The sequence below is a fragment of the Tilletiaria anomala genome, assembly GCF_000711695.1.
Source record: "Tilletiaria anomala UBC 951 chromosome Unknown K437scaffold_58, whole genome shotgun sequence".
In the NCBI taxonomy this organism is placed as follows: domain Eukaryota; kingdom Fungi; phylum Basidiomycota; class Exobasidiomycetes; order Georgefischeriales; family Tilletiariaceae; genus Tilletiaria; species Tilletiaria anomala.
The window spans coordinates 66,393-87,834 of record NW_013546964.1 but is presented as its reverse complement, the minus strand read 5'-3'; the positions used below and the strand labels follow the sequence as shown (position 1 = coordinate 87,834).

The following is a 21,442-nucleotide window of genomic DNA, read 5'->3' as shown; positions in this document are numbered from 1 at the left end:
AATCTCGTAAAAAGTATCTTTCTATCTGCATGCAGCTTCGTCGTTGTCGTCGTTGGCGACCACAACTGGTCTATAGTATTCAATATTCAGTGCAGGGTCCTCGTAGGGAGGGGGAAGGACAAGCAACAGATGCCCAAGGTTGAAGCTCGGATCTTTCACTTCGCACCATCTCCTCATGACTGCATTTTCGCAACGACTTCCCAAATATTGCTATTTCCGGGGGATTTCAGTAGCTCTCCCGGGGGGACACGACTAAGGCACATTGTCTTTGGCGGTTGACTTTGATTTCTTGTCACCTTACTATCATGAACATGAATTATGTACTCCTTCCAGCTGTTTGTTGGCTTGGTGGACCTTAAGAGGTGATGTCAGCTTGACCGGATCGTCGCAGGAAAGATCCAAATTCCCCCACGAAATTCTGCATCGCGCTGTTCCTGCTAAGACGAGGAACTGCAACTCACCGCACGGTAGACATCCTGCAAAGCTTTTCCGCCATGGACCACCCGATCATCCTCGGCGTCGCGGCCATGGACCGCAAGGCCCGCTCCAAACCGATGCAGAATATCCTCAATCGCATGCTGGCGAACAAGGATTTGGATATTCAGATCATCATTTTCGGTGACAAGGCCCTCGTCGACGACCCACCGAGTGCGTGGCCCATCGTGGACGTGCTCATTTCCTTCTTCTCAACCGGCTTCCCGCTCGAGAAAGCCATCGCGTACGTCGACCTGCGAAAGCCTGTTCTGGTCAATGATTTGCGTCTACAAAAGGTCCTTTGGGACCGACGACTCGTGCTGTCCATCCTCGACTCGATCAAGGTCCTCACGCCACGCAGGCAAGAAGTCAATCGTGACGGTGGGCCCTTTGGGCCGCTCGAGCCACAAATAGCTGACGACCTGCAGTCGCGTCTGGGGATCAAGACATCCAAGCTACTGAATATGCCCGCCGAGGAGTGTCGTCTCAAAGATGGAGATACAGACGTCCTCATCATTGGGTCAGGCAAGGACGCTCGGGAGATCCGCAAACCGTTCGTCGAGAAGCCTGTCAGCGGAGAGGACCACAACATACACATATACTTTCCACGCTCCAAAGGTGGCGGCGGTAGGCGGCTCTTCCGCAAGGTTGGAAACAAGAGTAGCGAGTTCGATCCCGACCTTACCAACCCCCGGATGGAAGGCAGCTACATTTACGAGGAGTTCATGGATGTAGATAACGCAGAGGACATCAAGATCTACACCATCGGCCCGCACTTTGTCCATGCCGAAACGCGCAAATCGCCCGTCGTTGATGGGCTGGTCAAGCGCAATCCGGAAGGCAAGGAGATTCGCTACATCATCAAGCTGACGGAAGAAGAAGTGCGAATGGCTACGGCGATCAGCAAAGCATTCAAGCAAAACATTTGCGGGTTCGACCTTTTGCGCGTGGGGAAAAAGAGCTACGTCATTGACGTCAACGGATGGTCATTCGTCAAGGGCAATGACTTCTACTATGATAAGTGTGCGGAGATTTTGGGGAAATTCATCAAGAACAACGCAGCTACCGGCCCGCATATGCGCGCTGCGGCTGCAGCGATGGCAGCAGGCCTGACCATTGATGTTTCTGGCGCAAGTCGTGCACTAGGCAGCGACATTGCGCCAGCAGCGAGCGCCGTACAGATTGGTGGGGCGAATAGGGGCCGACCAGGCGGAGCTGGAGGTGAAGCATCCTCGTCGTCTGCGTCTGCATTGGCAGAAGGGGCAGGCGCAACGGTAGAGCCGGGCTTGTCGGAACAGAGCAGCTGGCAACTCAAAGCTAACGTGACTGTCTTTCGGCACGGCGATCGCACGCCGAAGCAAAAGCTCAAGCGCTCTTTCAAGCCGAAAGATGGCGCTTGGACCGCTCCGCTGCTGGAGCTGCTGCAAGGGCGGCGCGAGGAGATCATCCTTCGTTCCAATTTGCACCTCGTGGCTGATGCAGCGGCCAAGGCATTGAAGGTGACAGGAGCCAACAAAGAGGATCTCAAGTTAGTCATCGACGTCATTGAGAGGAAGAAGGACGCACCGGGGACAAAGATCCAGATGAAACCCAGCTTCGACAAAGCTTCTGGAGAGCTGGAAAAGATGCAGTTGATCATCAAGTGGGGAGGAGAGGTGAGCAGTGACGCAGCCGCAGGGATGGCAGTGTCAGATATCCGACAACGGAATGTATGCATACTCACCTCCCCATTTTGTTCCTGCTCTCGGCAGTTCTCGCATGCAGCGCGCCACCAGGCGAAAGAGTACGGCCTAAACATGCGTCGCGACATGCTGATTATGAATGATTCGGTGCTGAAGAACTGCACGATTTATACCTCTTCCGAACGACGCGTTACTGCGTCTGCCGAGATTTTTGCTGCGGCGCTGCTGGACGACCCGGAGGCACCGGAACAGCGCACCGAACCGCTGCACATGGTTGTGCGCAAAGACCTGCTCGACGACAGCAATGCTGCAAAGGACCTGACTGACTTAGTCAAGAAGAAGCTCAAGGCTAGCTTGCGTCCTGGCGCTTCTGGCGCCAAGGCAGACGTGCCAGAGGATTGGCCGAAGGACCTGCCTGTGCCGCCCGAGCTGGGGCTTTCGATCGCTGAGCTACTCAGCAGTCTCAGAAAAACGATGCAGGACAACTATGCTCGTTTGGACGTCGATCGCATTCAGATGCGGTGGTGCACGCATGAGACGCCGGCGCTGTTCCGGGAACGGTGGGAGAAGTGAGTGTCTGCGTCCACAACTGGCTCCGTGAAGAACCAAATGTTCTGATGAATCGCCGTTTGTGGCAAAGACTTTTTGCGGACTTTGAGGAGGACCCGCACGATCCATCGAGAGTGAGTGTCAGATTAAAAAAGCGAAGACGCTGCTCGGACCCCGAACTCACGACCTAAATGTTTCTTTTGCAGACGTCCGAGCTGTACGACATGCTCTCACATGACGGTCTGCACAACCGGACATTCTTGGAGAAGATTTTCACCTCTCCAGACGAACCGGAAGGAGACAGGCTGGATCGCTTGCATGATCTTTATCGCAAAGCTCTTGCGTTGTACCTCTATGTCTGCCCGCGGGAATACGGCATGACGCCAGAAGAGAAGGTGAGGTGTATTCAAAGCGTCAGATCAGCGCACCTGACTTGCGGGCTGACCAACGCCCGCCGGTGACCCCCGCAGGAACAAATCGGTCTCCTCACGTCCACGCCTCTGCTCAACAACATCCTCTCAGACCTACGCGCCTCAGAGGAGGCAAGAGGCATGTGCTCGCTCTACTTTACCAAGGAGTCGCACATCCACACGCTGCTCAACCTTGTGTTCGCTTCCGACCTGCCGATCGTCATGCCGCACATGCCACCGCTGGACTACTTTAGCAGCATCACATTCGAGGTGTACGAGCGAACGAGCTCCTATGCGGGTGGTGATAGGCAGTACGGCATCAGTGCCAGCGTACCCTCCAGCGTGGGGCACAGTCCGACGTCCAGCTCGTTCGGCGCCACTGGTAATATTGGCAATGGCAGCGTGGGCCAACAAGGCGCGCCGGCGGGGATCCAGTCGACGCCGGCATCGATCCATCGTGGCCACCAGCATGGGCACCATCATCATCAAGTTCACCAGCAGAAGCAGCATCATCAAGGGCCATCTTCCTCCGCCAACTCTCAACGCGGCGGGTCACCGTCCGCAGGTGTCAAGCCGGAGCGTACGCTGCTGATCACCATCTCGGAGGGCGCGCATTCCTCGAATATCCTCTCTATCAACCTCGACGCGCGACACACGCTGGCGCCTTTGCCGCGTCGGCCTCTGACCCCGCATATCGATTTTGACGAGGCAATGCGGAAGCTCGGCACGCATACACTGCGCCTGGGAGACATGGGCGACACAGATCGCGGACAAATCGAAGGCGACGCGGTGTACTTTGGTCGAGAGGAGACGGACCATCACTTGCTTCCTGTTACGACGAAGCAGAGGCGAGGCTCACTGGATACGGATCAGAGTTCGATGCGGGTGACGCTACAGGCTGCTCTGAATTGAGTATGTATCTATTCCTGCTTTCGGACGTTGACTACGATAGGCGCACGATCTCAAGAGCACCCAACTTTCATGACAAAACAACGATGTTGCAGAGCGGGGCGAGGCGAATGTGTTGCGTTAAACGGACCCTGCCCTTCAAAGCTTGGATGAGGGGGTCCTAGGTCAGGCGCTCAGATCCGCCGCACAGAGCGCGAGATTAGCGCGATGAGTGTGGAGCCGATATCCCGGCTAAAAAGGCAGTGACAGACTTACTCCGGTCCCCAGACCAATTCCGGCCAGTCTCGGCGGGCTGGGAATCTCCTATCGGCATACAGCTTGCTTCGAGATTCCACATGGAACAGTGGCCTGTTCCTCCGCTGTCAGTTGTCAGATTCGTCTTTGATGATGAGCCTTGAGAGCTTGATGAAGAAGCCAGCCGTGCGATGTGGAGCTTTCAAGCACGCGTCTGGCACTGGACGCAGGATCTCGCATAAAGTGAATAAAAGCAGAGCTTTCGGTCGAGAGAATCACGGTCAGGACCTTCTCTCGGCCGACAGAAGGGAGCTGCGGGGCCTGCGCCGCCATGCGTCTCTCACTGCATGGCTTGCTCCTTGCGCCAAGGAGATGGGACCGTGATGGAGTCATGTTCATTACAGAGTGATGGATGTTGGGGAGTGGCACCGGAACAGTCAAAAACCCCACACCTGCCACACTCGCCTCGGCAGTTGTTCAAGCCGGATTGGGGCGACTGGGTGTGGTGGTATCTGATGCTTTGCGCTTTGATTGTGAGGGCACATATATATGCAATATGCAGACTACACCACTTGGTACTCTTCTGGTTCAGCTCATGCAGGTGAACACGGGACAAGGAAATACAGCGTCTGCTACCGCTGCTGCTGAAGAATCAAGATGGGCATCACTTCGAATGCTGGCGCTGGGCCAGCGCCCGAGCAGAGCTTGACGATTATTGACAACCGTACGAACTCGACGTACAAGATCCCAATCACGGACAACTCGATTCTCGCATCGGACTTCAAGAAGATCAAGGCTTCCTCGGCAGCCGTGATTGGAGATAGGCAACGCGAGGAGAACGAGACTGAAGGAGGATTGAGGGTCTACGATGCAGGCTTCACCAATACCGCCGTGCTGCGCAGTACGATCACGTACATCGATGGCGAACGAGGCATCCTGCGCTACCGCGGCTACCCCATCGAGGAGCTTGCCGCTTCGTCCAATTTTCTCGAGGTAGCCTACTTGCTCCTCTACGGCGACTTGCCCACCAAGCGGCAGTATAAAATCTTCAGCAGCGAGGTGATGCATCACTCATTCGTCCACCGCGACGTCGAGGGGCTCATGGAGTCTTTCCGGTACGATTCGCATCCAATGGCCATGCTCACCTCGGCATTTGCCGCCCTTGGTGCTTTTAGTCCGGAAGCCAACCCCGCCCTACAAGGCCAGAACTTGTACACAAATGCGGCCAAGGGCGACATGGCTGCGATGGCTAACATGGACAAGCAGATCTACCGCTTGATCGGCAAGGCACCTACGCTGGCCACGATGGCCTACCGCGTCCGACAGGGTCGGCCATTCAACAAGCCTCCGCTGGGCCTCAGCTTTGCGGGCAGCTTCTTGTACATGATCGATGCGCTCAACGAGCGGGAGTACAAGCCCAACCCAGTGCTCGAGCGCGCGCTGGACATTCTCTTCATCTTGCACGCCGATCATGAGCTGAATGCTTCCACTGCTACTGTTCTCCAAGTCGGTTCCACCCTTGCAGACCCGTACACTGCCGTCAGCGCTGGCTGTGCTGCTCTGTATGGTCCCAGTCACGGAGGCGCGAACGAAGCGGTTGTACGCATGCTCGAGGAGATCGGCGGGAAGGAGAATGTGCCCAAGTTCATCGAGCAGGTGAAGAAGAAGACGCGTGTTCTCAGTGGATTCGGTCACAGGTCCGTTCACAGGATGTCGCATCACGCAAAAGTACTGAGCTGACTAACGCTTTCTACATCCTACGGGGTTGACTTGCAGAGTGTACAAGAACACCGACCCACGGAGCACCATCATCCGCCAAGTAGCAGAGGACGTGTTCCGAGTCGCTGGTCGAAGTCCTCTGCTGGACACGGCTTTGGCGCTGAAAGAAGCTGCGGAGACAGACTCATACTTTATCGACCGAAAGCTTTACCCCAACGTCGACTTCTACAGCGGCATCTGCTACAAGGTCCTCGGTCTCCCCACCGACTTTTACGTCCTGATGTTCGCCGTGCCGCGCGTCGTAGGATGGCTCGCGCATTGGCGGCAGATGGTCCTGCAGTCTTCCGGCGTCAAGATCTGGCGCCCCAGGCAGATTTATGTGGGCGAGGCCGCCAGGGAGTACGTTCCTATGGACGCGAGGGAGCAGCAATTGCGGCACAACGAGCCAGATTTCCGAAAGACTCCCGTACCCATCTCCCATGGCGGCGATACGAAGCGGAGAGCGCTGGCGACGTTCAAAGATCAGCTCGGAAGGGTGCACGTTGGTAGCAAGCTCTGAAGCCAAGTCGGACACCCTCGCGGTATGTTTCCCTCTATAGAGCGCCTTGCTTCACATTCCTCGTGCTCGTGCTGACCAGGAGGAAGCAAGACGGATGGCACCCTCGATTACGCAACCAAGGCTTTCCCGCTCTACCCAGTCATGTAGAATAGTCGTTCGAATCCTCCGTTCAAAACCGCAGTCAACGGTCGCAAGCAGATAAGGAGGAGCAGCTGAGGCGTGCCATGACAAAATAGATCTATACAATTATACTGAAATGGCTGCATTGCAGAAAGAACATATACGCGTACGGAGGCTCTCAGGGCACCGCCGCAAATGTGTTGCTTCTATGTGAAACCACGTCGATTGCACATGTCTGGCGAAGATGGAGAGTCGTGGCAGTAGCGAATGAGCCTGGAACGTTCAGGTCGGCGAGCGAACGAATGTGAAACAGGAGGGTTTCCATCGTCGCGTGCACTCTGCGAGATGTTGCGGTATGCTGAGACCTGGCTGGAGACCCATCCAATATTGTACATTCCCGCTTTGCTCTTGTCCAATGCTTCCAATATCACCAATGTGTCCAACCTAGCCCCATTTGCTGAGTTGCAGCTTGTTCCGCCTTCTATGCCGCATTGTCCTGCTGCTGACGTCGGTCCATCCTGAGCTCATAATGCTCACAGGCAGCCATCCGCTGGCAGATTTTTTCTTTACTTCCTGCCGTACGTCGCTTTTCGGCCCAGGTCAAAGGGTACGTATCTAGAGCGCGCAATGTGCATTCAGTCACCATCCGCAAATGATGGACTGCGCGAAGTCAACGAGAGCACATGTAGACTCACCTGTATTTGATCATATGCTGGATCTGCCGTCGCATAGTGAGGACGAACAAGAGCAAAAAGTAGACGACGAGGATGGGCCAGTACACTGGCAGGTCGAAGATGCTGCTGAATGTGCAGAAGAGAGAGATGAGGATTGCTTGTGACGCTGAGAGCCAGAACTTGAATTCAGGTAAGCGGCGGATGAAAGGCTGTGAGAATGGAGTGGGAGAGACTCAGTTTCGAGATCGATCCGTGGCATTGAGGATGCCTGCGTGGGCGCATGCCACGCACCCTGAATTCGTCCTCCGGCTGTGGTCCACCAAATATGCCGCTCATCAGACCACCGCTGCCATTACTCCTAGACCCAAACTTGAACACTCCGCTGCTTGCACTGGTTGGAAGGCCCGGCTCGCCCTCTTCGACGTCTTGCGCTGCAAGGTCGTCCTCCAAGCTCGGGTCAAATTTGGGTGTGAGGAAAGCGAGGAACAGGTTGAGGAGGTAGATGAAAAGCGCGTAGCAGACGATGTACCACCCTTGCGCCAGGACGATCCGCAGCATGAATATGAACAGCGCGCCGCCCGTGAATGCCCAGCGCCGCCCAGCGAACGGCGTGGTCTGGTCGAGGAACGCCTGAAACTGGCGCTGGTAGAGCGAGATGACTGCCAAAAATTGCTCGGCGGGCGAGGGGCCGCCCAGCTCATCGGCTGCGGGACGAGGTGCGCCGCTGCCCACCATGCCGGCGCCGGGCGCCAGCGGGTTGCCTTCTGGCCGCATCATCTTGGATAAGAGGAGTGATCCCCTCGAACGTCTGAGTTTGGTGGGGATGCTGCAATCCGTCGCGGCAATGAAAGGGGCAGCCTGTTGACAGTGGAGACAGAGTGAAAGCGACAGCAGCAGCACGAGACTTCCAAATCTCAAGCGCAGTTCTTGTTGACTCTCCGTGATAGAGTCAGTCGCGTGCGGCAAGAGTGGTCTAGAGATGGTTTCGAGCGATGAAGCACCGCACCCAGTTACATATGCAGTGCCATGGACACGTTGAAGTTTCCCTGTTCCCGGCCGGCTGCGTGCTGTTTGGATGCGAAAACAGGAAATTCGCGAGTGAGTCTCGAGCATGGAAAGGCATTGGTCAGGGTGCTCGGAACTCGGATATCGGAATAGGTGGCCGATGCTTGGTGGTCCCCAGCGCCGCAATGCCCATGATGTTTTGGAGGGGGCCGCTCCGCGCGATGACGACAAGAAGCTCAAGTCAAGGGTCTCGATATTGACGACGCGAAGGCAAACACCTCAGAAAGCTTGTATCCCTGAAGTATGATGGAACATGTCCTGGAGCGTGAGGAGCGGCATACAAAAGGAGAGCATCGCGTCCAAAGTGAGAGGACGAGAAAATTGCTTCCAGATAGTCATCAGTTTCCATTTGTGCGCGAGGTCTTCTCGTCGAGCCGAGTCTGCGGCTTCGAGCCAGAAGCCCAGGCAAACCGGTACAAACACACCTCGTTGCTTGGCAAAGCACTTGGTTTCAAAGGCAGGCTGAAGGAGGGGATTCCCGCAAATTCAGCCGTGTAGATCACGAGTTAGCGCATTCAGCCTCTCAGGTGATGCAGTTATCAAGCGTAGTGCAAATTCGGGCCTGAACTTTCTCTATCATCAGGTGCAGCTTCGGAGATCGCCATGGCCTCCTCACCATTGTTGGTGACCGCATCCATTCGTCATGGCGTGCGCGCCTCCATACAATCTCCCTCTGCGGCGATGCGGATCGCGGGAGCGCCTTCTTTGCTGATCTCCCATGGGCGCCCTCTGTCAACCATTATACTTAGGGGGAGCAACGTCAGCAACAGAGGCAAACTCAACAGCATCAGCAGCAAGTGCCTGGCAGCCAGCGCTCAAAGCTCATCCTGGAGTCATACACGACGCTTCAAATCTACCGGCTCTCCCTTTTCCACGCCTCCGAGCAACATTGACAGACTCGACTCAGGGTCAGCCGTGCCGTCTCCCCTCTCAACGCCTTCGCTAGGTCCGGAGCACGTCGGCGCGACCCGGCGGTTCCTGCACCGCTTCCCCGTGATCAAGTGGACGCTCTACTCGTGCGGCTCTATCGTCTTTGGCCTCGCCGTGACTATCGGCTTGATGCTTGCGTATGACTTTACGACCTATCGCGAGGCGCACGTCGGGAAGGTGCCGCTGGCTCCCCTCGCCCTACACCCCGAGCCGGGCGGCCCGAAGAACCTGCCCATTTTATCGAATAACGTGGATGATTGGCAGGACGAAGTCAGCAAGGAGCTCTGCAAAAAGGAGAGGCTCGTGATTGTTGGCGGTGGCTGGGGTGGTGAGTCGACACTGCGAGCCACCTGAATATTCGATACGACTGCTGACCACCTGGAGTACCACATTCCGGTTCTGAACATCCCACAGCTGTCTCGCTTCTGTCCGCCCTTGATCCCAACAAATACAACGTGACTGTTGTAGCACCAACCAACTTCTATCTCTTGTGAGCAGGCCTCTCCTTCACGCTCTGTACTGGCGTTCATCCAATTGACTTAGACAAATTCTCTCGATGAACATGCGCGCAGCACGCCGCTCCTACCCTCTGCTACAGTCGGCACTGTGGAGCCACGCTCGCTCGTCGAGTCTCTGCGTCGAATCATCGCGCGTGTGCATGGCCACTATGTCGAGGGCTACGCAGTCGACGTCGTCCTTCCTTCGAGCACATCACGCAAGTCTTTCTTCTCCCCCTCTTCGCCCTCGACCGAGGACAATCTGCTCGAAGTGCAGGTGATCGATGGACACAACTGGGAGAACCTTACAGGAGAGCAGGATAAGACTTCTAGGAAGAGGGTCTACATTCCGTATGACAAGCTCGTCATTGCCTGCGGCAGTGTCAGCAATACACATGGCGTATCGGGCTTGGAGAACTGCTTCCAACTCAAGACGATTAAAGATGCTCGCGCAATTCGGAGTCACATCATGGGTGAGTCATTCGTTTGAAGCTTACCCGTTACGTTCAAGCGAGCACAACGTTAATGAGCTGTCCGCCACTTTGTGCCCATAACAAAATAGACAACCTCGAAATGGCTGCGCTGCCGACCACAACGGAGGAGCAACGTGATCGACTGCTTAGCTTTGTCATTTGCGGTGGCGGGCCCACTGGCATCGAGACTGCTGCGGAGATCTACGATATGATGAACGAGGATGTCCTCAAGCATGTGCGTGTAACTCGCTTTACGTATGGGGAGGGAAGCCGCGTTGGCTGTCGATTCGCTATCGGACTTGCGACTGACCGTTTGACTGTTCCTACCTGCAACCTCTTACACGCTTGCAGTTCCCTAAAATCTTGCGGCAGGCGATGAGCGTTCACGTCATCCAGTCACGCGAGCACATCCTGAACACGTACTCGGAAAAGATCTCAGAGTACGCCGAGAAGAAATTCTCGCGTGATGGAGTCGACTTAATCACAAACGCTCGCGTCAAGCGCGTCGAACCAGAAAAGGTCATCTACAGTGAGTAGGCGCTACGCAATTGCCAAGCGCGATATAGATCCTGAGGGGGTGACGCTGAACAAATCTCGTCTTCAAATACACAGCCGTCAAGCAGCCTAACTCAAACGAAGTCAAGGAAATGGAGATCCCATCCGGCTTTACGCTGTGGTCGACGGGCATTGCAATGAACCCATTCACCAAGCGACTCACGCAACTCTTACCCAATCAATTTCATCTGAAGGCGCTTCAAGTCGACTCACACTTGCGCGTTAAGGGCGCCGAGCCTGGCACAATGTATGCGCTCGGCGATGCCTCGACCATCGACAACCGGCTCATCGAGCATCTATACGAATGGGTCGACAAGCATGATACGGACCATGACGGTCAGCTAACATACAACGAGTTCACTGGCGTTGTAAAGGATATCGCGCACAACTTTCCACTCGCCAGCAAGCATTTTGAAAAGATGGACAAGATCTTCAAGCGATACGACGAAGACAACGATGGCAAATTGGGCCTCAACGAGCTCGCGAGCATGTTTACGCAGGTGCAGAGCGGCTTAACCAGCTTGCCTGCGACGGCACAAGTGGCGAGCCAGCAGGGAAAGTACCTGGCGCACAAGCTGAACAAGCTCGCCAAGGTTCGCGACGCTGCGCACCGCGAGGGCAAGCAGACCGTCGACGTTGCGAGTCGCACAGATGACAAGGCCTCCGCTGCCGTTGGGCGTGTTGATGTCGATGACACGCATTACAAGCCATTCCAGTACCACAACCTCGGCTCTCTGGCGTACATCGGCAACGCAGCTGCGTTCGATATCCCTTTCTTGCCCGATAGCATCGGCCAATTCGCCGGCGGACTCATTGCCATGTACGCGTGGCGCAGCTTTTACCTGAGCGAGCAAGTCTCGTCGCGCACGAGGCTGCTGCTGTTGATTGACTACATCAAGCGCGGTGTCTATGGAAGAGACATGTCCAGGCTGTAAAGACAACAGGAGAGCGCCATTCTTTCGTGTGCCCGGCGCCAGCGACACGTAAATCGTGGGTTGTGCTTCAAGCATGCATAGGATTCCATTTGTAAACCATCAAGCCCGCGAGGAGATGCTAGATGGCGTAGGGCCCTGGTGGCAGCTTTGGGTGGAGCGGAACGCGGAATTCATGCATGCCTGTACCCTCTCTGAAAGTCTGAGTCTCTCAAAGAGAAATTTTGTGCGCTGAATCTCTGTACGCCAGCCTTTACATGCTCGCTCTTTACTTGCCAAACCTCAGCTTAGGCACTTAGCTTGTACAATCTGCTCGAGCTTTGGGGCCAGAGGAGGAAGAGGCGGAGGCAGCACCATCATCATGGTTGCTGATCCTGCACGAGTGTATGTCGTCTCGGGTGGATCGTCGGGGAGGGACAATACCAATGCATCTTCCAACTCTACCTCCCTGCCTGACCTCCTGCGACGACAAGGATCCTCCAACAAGCGCTCAAAGCGGCCCTCGTCAAAGTCTAAAGCATCTCTGGCACGTGATGCAGAGCTCGCGAAGATCGAGCTGATTCAGGATTTTGAATTTCCAGAAGCGAGCAACAGGGTCACCACCAGCAATGATGGCCAATTTGTCGTGGCGACGGGGACGTACAAACCTCAGATTCGCGTTTGGGAGTGCGATCAACTCAGCTTGAAGTTTGAGCGGCACACAGAGGCAGAGAACGTCGACTTTCTGGTGAGTTACGTTTGAATGAGCAGTCTAAAAAGCGGGGCATCTGGGACGGTCAAAGATGATCACTTGTTATAACAATCCTTATCTACATTCGCTGAGCGACATAGCATGAAGCGAACATAACGTTTTCTATTACCTGAGATTGTCTCTTGCCAATGCCCTGGCGTACAAGCATCCAAACATTGCTCGTATTGGCTCAGACTAGACTACTGACACGGAAAATTATTGCGCACGCTTCAATATACAGCTCCTCTCGGACGACTGGACCAAGTCCTTACATCTGCAAAGCGACAGGTCTGTCGAACTCCACTCGCAAGGCGGCACATATGCACGAGTACGAATACCCAAGTTTGGTCGAGCATTGGGGTATCACTTCCCCTCTGCTGACGCGATCGTCGGTGCGGTAGGCAACGAAGTCTACCGGCTGAATCTTGATCAAGGGCGTTTCCTTGCCCCCTTTGTTCTCGAAGGTTTCGGCAGCAGTGCAGCGGCTGGAGTGGGCGGTGAAGTACTTGGTGTCAACAGCGTCGACGTCAACCCAGCACATGGGCTGCTTGCTTTCGGCACCGACGGCGCAGGCATCGTCGAACTCTGGGATCCGCGATGGCGACGCAAAGTGGGAGCGCTGAGTGTGGCTACGCGAACCGTGCTTGACTCAGCTTGGCATTCCACGCGCTCCGCACTGCCTGGAATTTTCGATTCGAAGAAAGAAGCGAACGCCGCTGCGTCAGGGTTATCCGTCACAGCACTCAGCAGCGCGCAAGATGGCCTCAACATGGCAGTCGGCACGTCCACTGGACATGTATTGCTCTACGATCTGAGAATGGCGCGAGCATACTCCACCAAAGACCAGGGGTTCAGCTTACCCATCAAGTCCCTCTGCTGGCCCGGTGACCGCTCTTCAAAGTCCTACTATGGAGGCGCGCGCCAAGTCGCCGGGACGCGAGCCGAGGCGGAGGGGACAGTGCTCAGTGCGGACGCCAAGGTAGTCAAGGTCTGGAAGAAAGAGACGCCCGGCGAGAACGTTGTGACTATCACGCCGCCCTCTTCAGCGGCAGATCTCAACGACATTCACCAGGTCCCCGGCACTGGTCTGCTATTGGCCGCTGTCGAGGGAACGCAGATGGCAGCATGGTACGTGCCGACGCTCGGCCCTGCGCCTCGATGGTGCAACTTCATCGACACACTTACCGACGAGATGGACGGCGACGTGAGCGGCGCTGGCGCGCGTGGCGTGTACGAGGACTTCAAGTTCGTCGATAAGGCTGAACTCAAGCGTCTCGGCATGGATAACCTCATTGGCACGGATCTACTAAGGCCCTATATGCACGGCTACTTCGTCGCCCTTGGCCTATACGAGAAAGCACGACTGGTCGCGAACCCAACAGCATACGCCGATGCGCGCGAGAGAGCAATCAAGACCAAGCTTGAGAAGGAGGCCGAGTCGCGTATCCGTGGCGCCGGAAAGACTGCCGCAGCTAGCAAGCTCAGCGCCAATGTCAAGGTCAACAAGGATCTCGCCGCCAAACTCGAGAAGCAAAGGGCGCGTGCAGAGGCGCGACGGGCCAAAGCGGCTACTGACCCGGCGGGAGAGGCCTCTGTGGAGGTTTCACAGAGCGGCAAGGCCGCGTCTGCAAACCTGCTGGACGATGCCCGTTTCAAGGCCCTCTTCACCAATCCCGAGTTTCAAGTCGACACCACGAGCAGGGAGTATGCCTTACTCAACCCGAGCACGGTGGCGCGGGAGGCGTTCAATCTCGATCGGGCGGGAGACGCAGAGAAAGTTCCGCGGAAGCGAACTGCTGTCGAGGAAGAAGAGCTCGAGGCTGAGAATGACACCGATTCCTCGATGTCAAACCGAGACAGCGAGGAGGACGACGATCAAGACGATGATAGCGAAGCTGACAGCAGCGATGCAGGGGATCTGCGCGACGTCGAGATGCCGAGCAAGAGGAGGATACCAGCTCAATCCAGTGCCCCAGCCACTCTCCTGCGCGATAATGTCAAGCGCGGGGGTGTTCGCTTGCACAACGGTGACGACGGAGATGTGGCAGATGCCTTTAATCCGGGTGGCTCGCGCCGGCAGTCGTTCCAGGAGCGCATGAAAGCTCGCAACAATTCCCGTCACTCTAGCTCGCAGAGCTCCATCTGGCGTCAAAAGGACAAGGACCAAGGCGAAGATGGCGGTGGCGAAATCACCTGGATGCCGATGGACGGCGGATCCAAGGGTACCAGATGCGGCAATGACGCGCGACAGGACACGCGCTCAAACGGACGAGGCACAAAGCAAAAGCAAGGCGAAACATTCGGCGCAGGGCTTTCCAAGGGCGCTGGGTCAGAAGAGGGCATGGGTGTTGATACTCTGTCAGAAGATGCTAGATTTGGCAGGACGCATCGCAGGCACACGAGCCGTAGTGCGAGCAAGAATGCTTTACGGAGATGAATCTTTCTGCTGTTTTTGCTTACCGTCACATACGTATTTGCCACTGTATCATATCTATCACGCATGCATGTTAAGACAACGTCAAAAGCTGCTTGGTTGCGAGTGCGCTAAAAATACAACTAGCCCGTGCGAGAGAGGGCGAGGAAGGTTATGTGATCACCAGGATGCCTTTCGGACGCCTGGTAGTTGCTTGGCGAGAGCTTGAAGTCGAAACTCGTACTGTAACGATACGTAACGAGTCAGCACCTTGAATCGATGAAAATGGGAGCCCCGAGGCAGTCATATGTCTGAAGGCAGGAGGCACTTCATGAAATCTTCCGACCGTCCGCCAGCATCGGGTCATGCAGTGTCTCTCGACTCCGGCAAACCCTTTGCGGATTCTGAGGCTCCCAAAGGCCGCTCGCATGGCAGATACGGCTTACTTACTCGACAAAGTCCGAACTCATTGATAATAGCCCTGCCTCTTCCCGTCTCTACACAACGATTCCGCACGGCTGCTGGTCGACTCTTGCTTGGAAACTGGTTGAGCTGCAGCTGCGCCTGATGCCGCACTCGCTGCGACAGCGTAGTGTTACGAGCGATGTACTTGTAGGCCCGCCTTACTAGCTCGTTTGCCTGCACTGATTGGCGTGCGGACATGTCCCGCCTTCAAAAAGAACGCAAAGAATGGAGATATGGTGAGCAATTAGCATGCCAAGATCATCGCGCGGGATCGGCAGCAGGCAAAGCACAGAGTAGTTGCTAAAACTTACAACATGCGGGCATTCGGCTTCCAGGGCATCTTGACTGATCCCACTTGGTGTCTTGTCGATATGTATGACGAATAAAGATAGCAATGATTTCACCAATTAAAGGACTGTTGAGAAGGTAGCAAATTATAGACTTGGGCTTCCGTGTCAATGAGATTTGAGAGAATAGCGAGAGTCAAGTACAATAAGATGATCACGTGATCCGGTTGTATTGGTTGGGTGACATCGATGCATGTTTCTACTGCGTCATTCTTCTAGCTGAATATGATTTAACCCGCACAAAGATTATCACTCTCATTCTCGCTTCGTATCTCTCTTCCCTTCCTTCGTGCAGTCTTGACCGGGAATGTCTTGTATACAACATTAATCTCTCCTTCTTCGGTAGCTTCTTTTCGCGTACAATCCTTAAAATCGACCGAAGGATGACTTTGGCCTCTTGGCCCTGACCCGGCGCAGTCTGGCGCAATGGGTGAAGGCGGTACATCCCCGATCCAAGCAATGTATTGAAATTGGAAGAGTAGGGAATAGCATTGCATGTAATTACTCCACAGAATGGGGGTGGACCAAGTTTGCTCGGATACATATTCTCTACACGCACTTCCATTTGGCCATTTGCTTCTGGAAAACATTCGCGAGACCCGGGAGACAATATCGCCTGCGGTTACAGCCTCAAAACTCCCTCATTCATCGGTGCATCTTCAGAGGAGCTTGCAACTCTTCGCCCTTCTTTTTTGTAGTGGACGTCATTTGATAGCTTGCCACGATGACACGTGCGCCAGTGCCATATATTCATCCTGGTTTCAACGCAGTAGTCGCTGGTCCGTGTTTGCATCTAACAGTATCTGATTTTGCTCACAAACACTCGAGTACAATCCCCGCAGCAACTGTCTCTCCATTCCGCCGGAGCAGAATACGAGCCATCTCCTTGTTCTGTTTGAATTCCTCCATTGGTACGCCCGCACTTTGCCCAGCGCTGCCACCTGCGCGCAGAGCTATCCGTACTTGCGCTGACGTACCGTGAGCGAGGACACGAGGCGAGCGCTTCAGGACTGCGCCCGATCCTTTGTCGATCGTCACAATCAACTCGCTCAGTGTAGCTGCGATGTTGGCTGAATGATGGAAGACTTCAATATTGGTGCCTGCAACGAGTGGATATGTCGGCTGGAAAACGAGCACTTGCGCGAGTACGCTCGTGCACAGCGGGACCGGTGACGACGGTGGACAGAGAACGGAGCCGACACTGCGCAGATGTGGGAAGTTCAGCAGCTTGTCATGACCACTTACACGCCTGCGCTGCTCACTTCACGTGAATCTGATCAATTCCACTAAGATATGCTGTCACATTGGCTCCCGCAACTGCCCATGGAACCGGTTCGCCATCTTGCTCGATGTCTGGAGGGAAAGAGCGGATGATCAGCCTCCAAACCATGCTACGCATCTCGCAACTGACGCACGTCTGACGATTGCGGTCTCATCACCAGGTACGACTCGAAGCCTGTCGCCGATCTGCACAATACCGCTGATGACGCGACCAGCGGCGCCGACCCCTGAAGCGATAGCTGTCTGTCCCTTGAAAACGTTCGTCACTGGCATGCGCAATGGGCTGTCCAGCTGTCGTGACGGCGGATCGAGCTTGTCCAGTACTTCTACCAGCTTGGGGCCCGTATACCAACGTTGTAATCCGCCTTCGGGGTCTCGCGTAGAAAGATTCTCGCCGACCGCCGCGCCGCAAGGAACGAACGAGACCTTGGACACATCAAAGCCTGTTTGCGCGAGGAAGGGTTTGAGAGTGGTGACAATGTTGTCAAACCGCTGCTGCTCATAGTCAAGCGCGTCCATTTTGTTGACCACAACAACCAACTGTTGGACACCGAGGCTGCGGACGAGCAGTGCATGCTCGCGTGTCTGACCATGCGGCCCAAAGCCAGCCTCAAATGCACCCTTGGCGGCGTCGATGACGAGAAGCGCTGCATCTGCCTGTGCGGCGCCACTAATCATGTTCGGAATGAAGTCGCGATGACCGGGTGCGTCAAGCAATGTAAAGTGTCGATGCGAAGTGTCAAAGTTGTCCTGGGCGACGTCGATCGTGACACCTCGAGCCCTTTCCTCCTCAGAAGAGTCCAGCGCCCAGGCATACGCAAAGCTGCCCTTGCCGAGCTTTTGACTTGAACGTTCATTCTGGACATGTTCCCTCTCGCTCAATGTCCCCAGCTCGAAAAGTAGCCGACCCATCATTGTCGACTTGCCAGCATCCACGTGACCCACCACCACTAAGCTCAGCGCTGGTTTGCCTTCTTGCTCCTTCCTGCGAAATTCTTCCACGACACGCTCGTGTGTGATGCCAGCTTTCGGCGTAGAGGCGACGCTGCCCTTTGCACTGGCCACTGCCGACGGTGCACCGCTACTGCCAGGCCCTGTTAGTTGTGGGCTTGCCGTCGTGGAGCTGGCATTGCTGCGGTTACCGCCGACCGCCAGCCCTTCGACCTGTTTCCGCAGCTGTGAGACACTCGGCTGAGTTGGCTTCGCCGCACTCTTCGCTTGCGACGCCGACATCGGCTTCTTTTGCGCTTTTGCAGCCTCTCGCTCTGCGCGATATCAGAGGTTGAACTAAGTTAGTCTATCCGGCCCGTATCACTATCGAGCCTTCGCCATTCCGCTCTCTGCCAGCCGTGTCCCTTCCCTCGCTTTCAGGACCGTATCATCAGGGCTTGGGCCAGCAAACACTTTGAGCAGCTCGTGTCCATCGTGCAGAGCGTCAAAAGGGGAACCCCCCGGTACTGCAAGTGCGTTGCCACCGTGGGAGCTGGCGCTGGCGCCGCTTTTAAATGCTGTTTGCTTGCAAAGGCTCGAACCGAACACCGATGAGCCCATCAACTGCACGCCTGCATTCACAGCAAGGCTAGCTTTGGGGAACAGGGTGTCCACTTGTATTCCCGAAAGGGAGAACTCCGGTCCCGTCTCTTCATGAGCTGCGCTCGTATCCGCATCCGGTTTGCCCTCTGCTATTGCATTTCTGTGCGGTTCTGATGCTTCGCCGTTGGCCGTGATCAACGCCTTTTCTTTTGCCGCTTTCGCTGCAGCCACCCGCTGCTGAAGCTTTGACATCTGCGGCTTCGCCTGAGCGTCAGTCGACGAGGCTACCGATGAGCCTGCGCCAGAAGCCGTTGCAGATTTTGCTTGTCGAGCAGCGGCTAGGGCTTGCAGCTTGCTGGGCTTTAGCTCAGGCGCTCCAGTTGATTGCTGCGATCGAGCCTGGAGGTGATCAGGCGCGAGACTTGCCAGGGCTTGCTTCGCCATCTTGGCTCGACCACCACCCGACAGCCCCGCGATGCGTTGGGCCCGCTTGGCGCCAGCACCTGTAGCAATGGAAGCTGGTTGTTCTGCACCAGTGACTTTCGATGCCGCTGCTTTGCGCGAGAGAGAAAGTCTCTGAAGTGCAGACAGGGTTGACGTCGCCACAGATGGATAAACCTCTCCGCCTGTGTGTCAAAATGGAACCGACGACGACAATCAGCGTCAGCCTTTCTGCGGTGGTGTATACAACAGTGCTTACAGCATGAAGCTAGCCATATCCAAAGCCGCTCTATTCCCTCCTTACCATCCACCTCATATCCGCTATCCCCTGTAACTGAAAGAAGTGCACTCACCTGCTTTCTTCTTGTCTCTTGCTTCTCTCTTCGACTTTTCCTCCATCAAGTGCCGGACAGCTTGATCGACATCAAAATACGCATCCCACAGCGCATCCTTGACCTCGCGTTCAGTTAAGCCACTTTTTTCTTCCGAGCCGAGGATCTCCTGCGCTTGCGCCAGTGCCGCTTCGAGCTCGAAGCGCTCATCAGGGGTAATGTTCTCTGTAAGGGAATCGTTCGATCAGACCACAACGCGTACGTAAGACCCAATCAGTACTAGGCGAGGTTTGGACAGAAATATCATTTGACACACCATATGGGTCTTCGTCGGCGTAGATGTCATCCTCGGCCATCTCCTCGTCGAGGTCGAGGTTGCGAACTGCGCGGTGTCGCGACATGGTGTCGATTTGACTGGCCCTGCGATTACCCCAGTGGCGCAGTCTCAGCTACCTACTTCGAGGGGACTGTCAGGGAGTGGAAAGATGAGAAAGGTTTAATGTAGATTCCGCCTTAAGGATCAAGCGATGAAGGGGAGGCGATGGCTCATCCAGCCGTACGAATGCGTGTGCCAAAGCTGTGAGAATGTGAAGACGGGGAGGTTGAACATGGTCGGCTCACCAGACCAGCGCACGAAGACCCGTTCTTTTGATTGCTCATATGCACGTTCACTCAAATCGCGTTTCCGCCTAGATGTCTCAAGACGCGCGACATCTTCCCATACTTAGCCCACGCCAGACAGGGAAGCCACCAAGAGGAGTCCTCTAGATGCGCTTACCCAACAAGGGAGAAAAGAACAAGGGGCTAGGAAATTGTACAATTGCGATTCAATGCATGAGGATGCTGTATGTTTTGGCATAACAACGCCATATCTGGCTGGCGACCAGCAGGCCTGCGCGCGCCAATCCCACTACCCGGCGCACGCGCATTCCCCCTCCCCCTTTCCACTCTCCAACCCTCGCCTTGAAATCCCTGCTATGGGCTTTGTGACAAGTGCAGCTAGATAACTTCTCTTGTCTCATTGCTGCTGATTGGACAACGGTTGCGCCTATCGCAAAAGGCGCAAGTGCGAGATACCCTCCGTGAACCTTTCCATCAGAGTGGCGATGGTCAATTCCGTGAATGTCAACGAAGATTTAAATACCGTCGGCATCCTGTAAAATGCGCAAAGGATTAGTCAGCTCACATGTCACCGTCACTAGCGAAAGATTGTGCTCAAGCTCACCCTGAAGGAGAAGTGGACATCCTTGCCGGTGAGCTTCTTGTAGACACTGCTGAAGCTATCCAGCTTGTATTCGAGGGAGGTGGAGTCCTTGCTGTCAAGGTACGCGCGGATGAGCTTGCTGCCATCGGTGGCAACCCTTGTCCTGCGGCCAACGATCTCAGAGGGGAAGATGAGGTCCTCGAGGATGGCGTCGTGGACAGCGGTCAGGGTGCGCGACCGAGGGCGGGGCTGCTTGACACGCGAGCGGCGGCCAGGCTTGCCCAGGATGCGTCGTTGCCCAACAAAGAGAACGTGGCGGTCCGAGAACTTCTTCTCGAGCTCGCGGGTGAGTCTCTGCTGAATCTTGTGGAAAGCCTTGAGCTGAGGCATCGGCACGAAGACGATGATCGCCTTCTTGCCGCCCTTGACATCGACCTCACGGGCCGCAGAGATCTGAAGCGGTCGCAGCTCAGCCTTAAGCTCTGGAACGTTTGCCTCGAGGTCGAGCAACGACTGGGCGACAGTCGTCTCAATCTCAGACGGCGAGGTGACTGGCGCGTTGGCCGTGCGGAAGATCTTGTTGGCAACAGACATGCTGGGCACTGCAAGGAACACACTTGTCAGTCCAATATTGAGCATCTGAAAGATACCGTGGAAGGGGCCTAGATCAAGCTCGCTTGCGTTCTCGCCAAAGATTGATGATCCTCCGCCTGCTGCCCCCTCGGCAGTCTTCAGACGTTCTGTTGTGTCTATTAATCGGCCCGAGCGCATGTCGCTCCTTCCGCGGTAATGGCAGTTCTGACACGTTCGCCCGCCTGCATTTTAATATCATTCTCCCAAATCCCCCTTTGGTTGACGTCGCAATGTACGCCTGCTTGTATGCAAATGACTGCTCGAGCGTGCGTCCAGGGTTG

At 55.4% G+C, this 21,442-nt stretch overlaps 8 protein-coding genes across 8 annotated transcripts; 4 read left to right on the top strand and 4 right to left on the bottom strand.

The window, feature by feature from the left end:
- The first annotated feature begins 332 nt into the window (after positions 1-332).
- Positions 333-4,082, top strand: K437DRAFT_274814 (uncharacterized protein). Its single transcript, XM_013387054.1, has 5 exons — positions 333-2,129; positions 2,226-2,725; positions 2,797-2,839; positions 2,912-3,100; positions 3,176-4,082. Exons 1-5 carry the CDS (start codon positions 495-497, stop codon positions 4,025-4,027), a joined length of 3,219 nt encoding a protein of 1,072 aa, XP_013242508.1. The 5' UTR covers positions 333-494; the 3' UTR covers positions 4,028-4,082.
- Positions 4,083-4,532: 450 nt separating this feature from the next.
- Positions 4,533-6,861, top strand: K437DRAFT_248282 (citrate synthase). The gene is made up of 2 exons (XM_013387053.1): positions 4,533-5,955; positions 6,035-6,861. The coding sequence occupies exons 1-2, from the start codon at positions 4,916-4,918 to the stop codon at positions 6,534-6,536; spliced, it is 1,542 nt and encodes a 513-aa protein (XP_013242507.1). The 5' UTR covers positions 4,533-4,915; the 3' UTR covers positions 6,537-6,861.
- K437DRAFT_257373 (Rer1-domain-containing protein) lies at positions 6,762-8,463 on the bottom strand. The gene is made up of 3 exons (XM_013387052.1): positions 7,622-8,463; positions 7,352-7,539; positions 6,762-7,271 (listed from the first exon to the last, which is right to left on the bottom strand). Exons 1-3 carry the CDS (start codon positions 8,441-8,443, stop codon positions 7,223-7,225), a joined length of 1,059 nt encoding a protein of 352 aa, XP_013242506.1. The 5' UTR covers positions 8,444-8,463; the 3' UTR covers positions 6,762-7,222.
- Positions 8,464-9,076: 613 nt separating this feature from the next.
- K437DRAFT_225410 (nucleotide-binding domain-containing protein) lies at positions 9,077-11,785 on the top strand (the record flags this gene model as incomplete). Its single annotated transcript, XM_013387051.1, has 6 exons — positions 9,077-9,653; positions 9,740-9,815; positions 9,898-10,295; positions 10,385-10,530; positions 10,647-10,824; positions 10,908-11,785. The coding sequence occupies 6 exons, from the start codon at positions 9,077-9,079 to the stop codon at positions 11,783-11,785; spliced, it is 2,253 nt and encodes a 750-aa protein (XP_013242505.1).
- Positions 11,786-12,063: 278 nt separating this feature from the next.
- Positions 12,064-15,030, top strand: K437DRAFT_257371 (uncharacterized protein). The gene is made up of 2 exons (XM_013387050.1): positions 12,064-12,509; positions 12,754-15,030. The coding sequence occupies exons 1-2, from the start codon at positions 12,144-12,146 to the stop codon at positions 14,947-14,949; spliced, it is 2,562 nt and encodes an 853-aa protein (XP_013242504.1). The 5' UTR covers positions 12,064-12,143; the 3' UTR covers positions 14,950-15,030.
- Positions 15,020-15,818, bottom strand: K437DRAFT_257369 (glucocorticoid receptor-like (DNA-binding domain)). The gene is made up of 3 exons (XM_013387049.1): positions 15,702-15,818; positions 15,376-15,595; positions 15,020-15,168 (listed from the first exon to the last, which is right to left on the bottom strand). Exons 1-3 carry the CDS (start codon positions 15,728-15,730, stop codon positions 15,106-15,108), a joined length of 312 nt encoding a protein of 103 aa, XP_013242503.1. The 5' UTR covers positions 15,731-15,818; the 3' UTR covers positions 15,020-15,105.
- A 732-nt stretch (positions 15,819-16,550) lies between these two features.
- On the bottom strand, positions 16,551-19,725 carry K437DRAFT_225393 (uncharacterized protein; the record flags this gene model as incomplete). Its single annotated transcript, XM_013387048.1, has 6 exons — positions 16,551-16,938; positions 17,000-17,090; positions 17,153-18,228; positions 18,334-19,177; positions 19,328-19,549; positions 19,641-19,725. The coding sequence occupies 6 exons, from the start codon at positions 19,723-19,725 to the stop codon at positions 16,551-16,553; spliced, it is 2,706 nt and encodes a 901-aa protein (XP_013242502.1).
- A 735-nt stretch (positions 19,726-20,460) lies between these two features.
- K437DRAFT_278729 (ribosomal protein S7e) lies at positions 20,461-21,122 on the bottom strand (the record flags this gene model as incomplete). Its single annotated transcript, XM_013387047.1, has 2 exons — positions 20,461-20,478; positions 20,550-21,122. 2 exons carry the CDS (start codon positions 21,120-21,122, stop codon positions 20,461-20,463), a joined length of 591 nt encoding a protein of 196 aa, XP_013242501.1.
- Positions 21,123-21,442: the final 320 nt, after the last annotated feature.